Raw genomic sequence first — 4,544 nt, 5'->3', positions numbered from 1 at the left:
GTTTTAATGAAAAAGTCACCACTTAATTAGTGTAATGGAACAGAACATTTCGAGCACTTCAACCCATTTCGATTAAATCTGACAACCTGGAGAATTCGTCCATCTGCTGCAAGCATTCAGATAGTGCAGGGAATCAACAGCTGGTTTCCAGGTATGCTTTTCCGACGAAGGAAGAATGGAAATAAAGAATCGCCTGTCCAGAACAAGCTGGGACGCACTGAATTAGAGAAACTACAGTGAATCGTTGATGCTTTTCTTGATTTTTTTAATTGAATTTCGATCTAGAATTTCATGAATTATAATCTTACTTTTTAGATTTAATTTCAATTTTTTTTTCATTTATTGACTCAAAGAACATCTGGTGAAGATTCTAGTCGCAAATCGTTAACATTTTCTTTGGTTGGAAATGCTTGTAAAATAACATAAATATTACTTGGAAGAAAATTATTGAACTACCACCAAGTCTTTGGACGAACAACCTTTGAGCAACCCGCTCGTTGGTTTATTCAAGAAAAAATTGTCAGAAGACATGTCTCCTTCCCAGCTTTTTCCTCGTTCAAAAATTATTCTCTGCATCGGAGGAAATGACTAACTTGCGGGCAATCCCTTCCATGTCATTAGCGTTCTTCGAGGAGTGAAGCTGCCTCCACATTACACCCAAGTTCTATGAAACCAAGTACGAGAAATGCTTAGCTATAATGGCAGCTAGAAGGAAATTAACAATAGACGTCTCCTTGTTAAAAACCTCCAATCCTTGTATATTTTTATTACAATTCCAAAGATCAGCACTCAATGTTAATTTCATGCTTATACTTAATTAATCAATTTAATTAGAAAAACAAAATTTCTTCTGAAAAAACTAGATTCAAGAAAAAAAATTCTTAGCATGTCTTTGAGTTCATGGGGATTTTTTTATCAGAGTTCTTGTTTTCGCTGTTTCCTGCGTTGCAAACCGTGTTGCTTTTTGGTCTTGAAACATAATTTGCACCTCGTAGACAAACAGACCTGCATATACCAGGTTTTTATTCCAGAACTGGGTCAGCACCAGCAGTCATCTGGTGGTATGGGGGTGGCGGCGACGAGGCACAAAGTGGGAGTACCATACCAGAAATAACTAACACTAACAGAATGAGTTAGTTAAAGCATCCATCCATACTCTCCCTCTCTTCAGCCGCCAAAACAACACAAACGATTGATATACCTTTCATTCCTTCTCTTCCCTCCTCTCCAAGAAAAAACTTGAATTCCCTGAAGAAAATGCCTCCTCTAAAAGCACTTGCCATCTTGGTCATCTTTTTTGGCATAGCCTCGATCATGTTGCAGCACAGGTATTGGTTACCACTCTCTTCCAAGGTACTTTCTTTCTTACACTTTCATTTTTCTCAGTCCTGGTTTATCTACTTAACTGAAGGTTCTTTAAAGGTTTAGAGCTAAGCTTTGCTTTCTGACTGACTTTCCTTCGTGTATTTTCTTGTTCTTGTTGTACATTTTGGGTTATTAAACATTATTCTTACCCTTAAACAATTTCTTACTGGGTCATTGTTTCACATTTTTCTCCCTAAATGCTCATTTTCACTCTTTCTTTCACTCCTCCCAGTCTAAGATTGTTTAAGGGTTATTAAACCTGCAACATTTGCTTTGTTTGCTTTCTTGCATGCATTTTCTTTTTGCTCTTCTTTTTGGTGAGCACTTCTTGGGTTTTTTTGAAGGCCAATTTCAGTTCTTGATGTTAGTCAATGTTAGCTCCCCTGCTTTATCTTTTGCTTTCTCTCATTTTCTTTCCCCCATTTAACGCTCCTTTTGTGTCTTTTGAAGGGAAAATCAACTCTATACGCACTTCAACAGTCTACCGTTGGCGTCCATCGCTCTGAAGAGTTTTTCTTGCTGAATTATGAGGCAATGGAGAAGGATTTAAAGGTCTTTGTTTACCCAGGTGGAAACCCAAAAACGTGTTATCACTCAATAGATAAGAAGCTCAAGAGCAATTATGCAAGTGAGCATTATTTCTTCATGAATCTGAGAAACAGTTCTTTTTTGACTGAGAATCCTGATGAGGCTCATCTCTTCTTTATTCCCCTTTCTTGTCAACCAATAGAAGACCAGGTATGCGCTTTAAACCCAGTAATTGATTTACTTTGATCTTTTTGATTGAATGTAATAAATGGAACATTTGATTTCTTTAATTCATTAATTCTGAGATTACGTTCAACGTACTGACGCTGTGTTAATTAGCTGATAGATGCGACGATAGATATGACCACAAGTTTGTTGAAAGATTCTATTTTAGTGGTTTTGCAACATATGATACATAATTGGGAATTGGAGACTCTGTTCTTTTATATAGTTGTCTGATATGTTCAAGCACTTTCCTATATTTCTTCCCTTCTCACTCATTCTAGGTATACATATAAAGAAACTACATAATTTATTTATTTATTTGTAAATGCAGGATGCTTTACCTCGTTATAAGGAGCTGGTTATCCAGAACTATGTCCGCGCCTTAACTATCAAATACCGTTACTGGAATAGGACTTTAGGCGCTGATCACTTTTTTGTCAGTTGCCATGGCATTGGCAACAGGGCTACTGCAGCTTTCCCATTTCTCCTGAAGAACGCAATTAGACTTGTGTGTTCACCAAGCTATGATTCCAACTATATTCCACATAAGGATGTTTCCCTCCCACAGATACTGGAGCTCTCTCTTCCTCCTGAAGGAGATGGCATGTGGAACGAGTAATCTTTTTTTTTTTTTTTAATTTTGTAACAATTTGTTTATGGTAGCAGACTAGCAGTAGTGAGCTTTTGAAGGCATTTATGCAATTCTGGATTCTCTATGAACATTAATTTTTAAGTGAACTCAAATACTGAACTTTCAGAATCTTGATGCAACTTGCAGCTCAACTATGAAGTCTCTCCCTATCCAGCTATCCCCAGAGGAGACTCACCCTCCCAGGTAGTAAAATATTTATCAGGTTCTACTTTTCTGGATGCTTTTGCTTCATTTGAACAGAACAGCAGTACAATCTGGCATTCAAGTTCCCAAGTATCACATGCCTTTTGGGCAGGCTTTTAGTTTCTAGATATTAGCATGGTAGTTGTATTCTTAAGCATTTATCGCATAGTATTCAGTGGTTAATTCTTGTTGAAGAAGTTGGATTTGATGATCAATGCTATTTCATCGCAGGACTAAACTTTGTTTCTGGGCTGGTTATCCCAGCACTGAAGTAAGAAAGAATCTTCGAGTTCATTATAAAGGTTTAGAAGAATTTGAGATCCATTTCGTCGAGAATGCTAAAAGGGCGTTTGTGCTAGATAAATTTCAAAAGGAGATATGTAGGAGTAAGTTTTGCATCTGTCCTCGTGGGAAGACTCAAGTCGGTGGTGTTTGCTTAGCAGAGTCGATGGCTTTTGGATGTGTACCTGGTAAGAATGCTTCCCATAAGGCTTTTCTCTTGTTCTTGTGCTGAACTTATTCATCATGCAGCCACATTTGACAACATTTTAACAGTTTTTTGAAGTTTGTGATGATGTCAAGCAATAACTTTAAATTCTTAGATAGAGCATGGATAGTAAAATCAAAAGAAGGGGATGTGTAGTTTACCCCAAAAGCAGTTCATGTGTCTTTCTGCAGTTATCATGTCCGACTACTATGACTTGCCATTCAATGACATCCTTGACTGGAATGCATTCTCTGTAATTCTCAAAGAGGATGACGTTCCCATAATGGGGGAGATTCTCAAAGGCATACCAGAAGACACGTTCGAGAATATGCGTCAAAATGTTCTCAAGGTAGATAAGATTCTTTTCATTATCTGTGATTTTTGTCATTCCATTCCCAAAAAATTGATCCATCGTCTTCTGTTTCTTGTAACCCAAGCTCATTTCCAATATGCTACCGTAGCTTTCCTGATTAACAGTAGCGTGCTTAAACCATGGAGGAATGTTTAACTTGATAACGTCTGGTGAGATTCTGCAGGAGCAGCACTTATTTATATATCTTCTGGTTTGCAGGTTAGCAAGTACTTCAAGTGGCATTTTCGTCCTGTCAAGTATGACGAGTTTCACATGGTAATGTATGAGCTATGGAAGCGCCGCCAGGTCATTAGGTACTGATGAACCACAAGAAGATGGTCCTAAACAACATCCCCCCCTGATTGCCTTGCTGGTTTCTGAAGCTAAATGCTCATGGCGTTGCATGATGTACTTAATACTTTTACTGAAGGATATATCTGGCATCGAAATCATGGATTCTTTACAATACCAGAAAGATTACAAATATATCTGTGTGCATATGAGTTGTATGAATTTAGTTGGTATGTTTTTCTCAGCGAGCGACGCAACATGCTCTGTTTAATCAAGTCTTCAAGTGACGAAGATAATTGCAAATCCAAATACCTATTTAGACTGGTTTTGAACCGATGAATATATCTGCTTGTAAAGTATGTAATTACACTAAAAATAATCTAAAAAAACTCCTCGTAAAATTATCATTCATCTGCTCACAATTTACTATTACTGGGACCAGTCTACTGCTAAATTTACCA

At 37.4% G+C, this 4,544-nt stretch overlaps 1 protein-coding gene across 3 annotated transcripts; it reads left to right on the top strand.

The window, feature by feature from the left end:
* Nucleotides 1-867: 867 nt before the first annotated feature.
* On the top strand, nucleotides 868-4,331 carry LOC105111829 (probable glycosyltransferase At3g07620). Of its 3 annotated transcripts, XM_011007292.1 has the most exons (7): nucleotides 868-1,353; nucleotides 1,816-2,103; nucleotides 2,450-2,733; nucleotides 2,897-2,953; nucleotides 3,185-3,423; nucleotides 3,632-3,789; nucleotides 4,012-4,331. In XM_011007292.1, the coding sequence occupies exons 1-7, from the start codon at nucleotides 1,258-1,260 to the stop codon at nucleotides 4,111-4,113; spliced, it is 1,224 nt and encodes a 407-aa protein (XP_011005594.1). In that variant the 5' UTR covers nucleotides 868-1,257; the 3' UTR covers nucleotides 4,114-4,331. The 3 variants fall into 3 exon arrangements, with proteins under 3 accessions (XP_011005594.1, XP_011005595.1, XP_011005596.1); XM_011007293.1 differs by lacking the exon at nucleotides 4,012-4,331 and having other exon boundaries at nucleotides 3,613-3,751; XM_011007294.1 differs by lacking the exon at nucleotides 4,012-4,331 and having other exon boundaries at nucleotides 3,519-3,703.
* Nucleotides 4,332-4,544: the final 213 nt, after the last annotated feature.

The sequence above is a fragment of the Populus euphratica genome, unplaced genomic scaffold, assembly GCF_000495115.2.
Source record: "Populus euphratica unplaced genomic scaffold, PopEup_1.0 scaffold313.1, whole genome shotgun sequence".
Lineage (NCBI taxonomy): Eukaryota > Viridiplantae > Streptophyta > Magnoliopsida > Malpighiales > Salicaceae > Populus > Populus euphratica.
This window is presented reverse-complemented; position numbering and strand designations above follow the sequence as displayed.

Excerpts from the sequence above, each read along its gene's own strand:
- LOC105111829 (XM_011007292.1), top strand. The coding sequence starts at position 1,258 with ATGCCTCCTCTAAAAGCACTTGCCATCTTGGTCATCTTTTTTGGCATA. Across the intron at positions 1,354-1,815 it reads GGTTACCACTCTCTTCCAAG|GGAAAATCAACTCTATACGC; the intron begins GTACTTTCTTTC and ends TGTCTTTTGAAG. Across the intron at positions 3,790-4,011 it reads TGCGTCAAAATGTTCTCAAG|GTTAGCAAGTACTTCAAGTG; the intron begins GTAGATAAGATT and ends TCTGGTTTGCAG.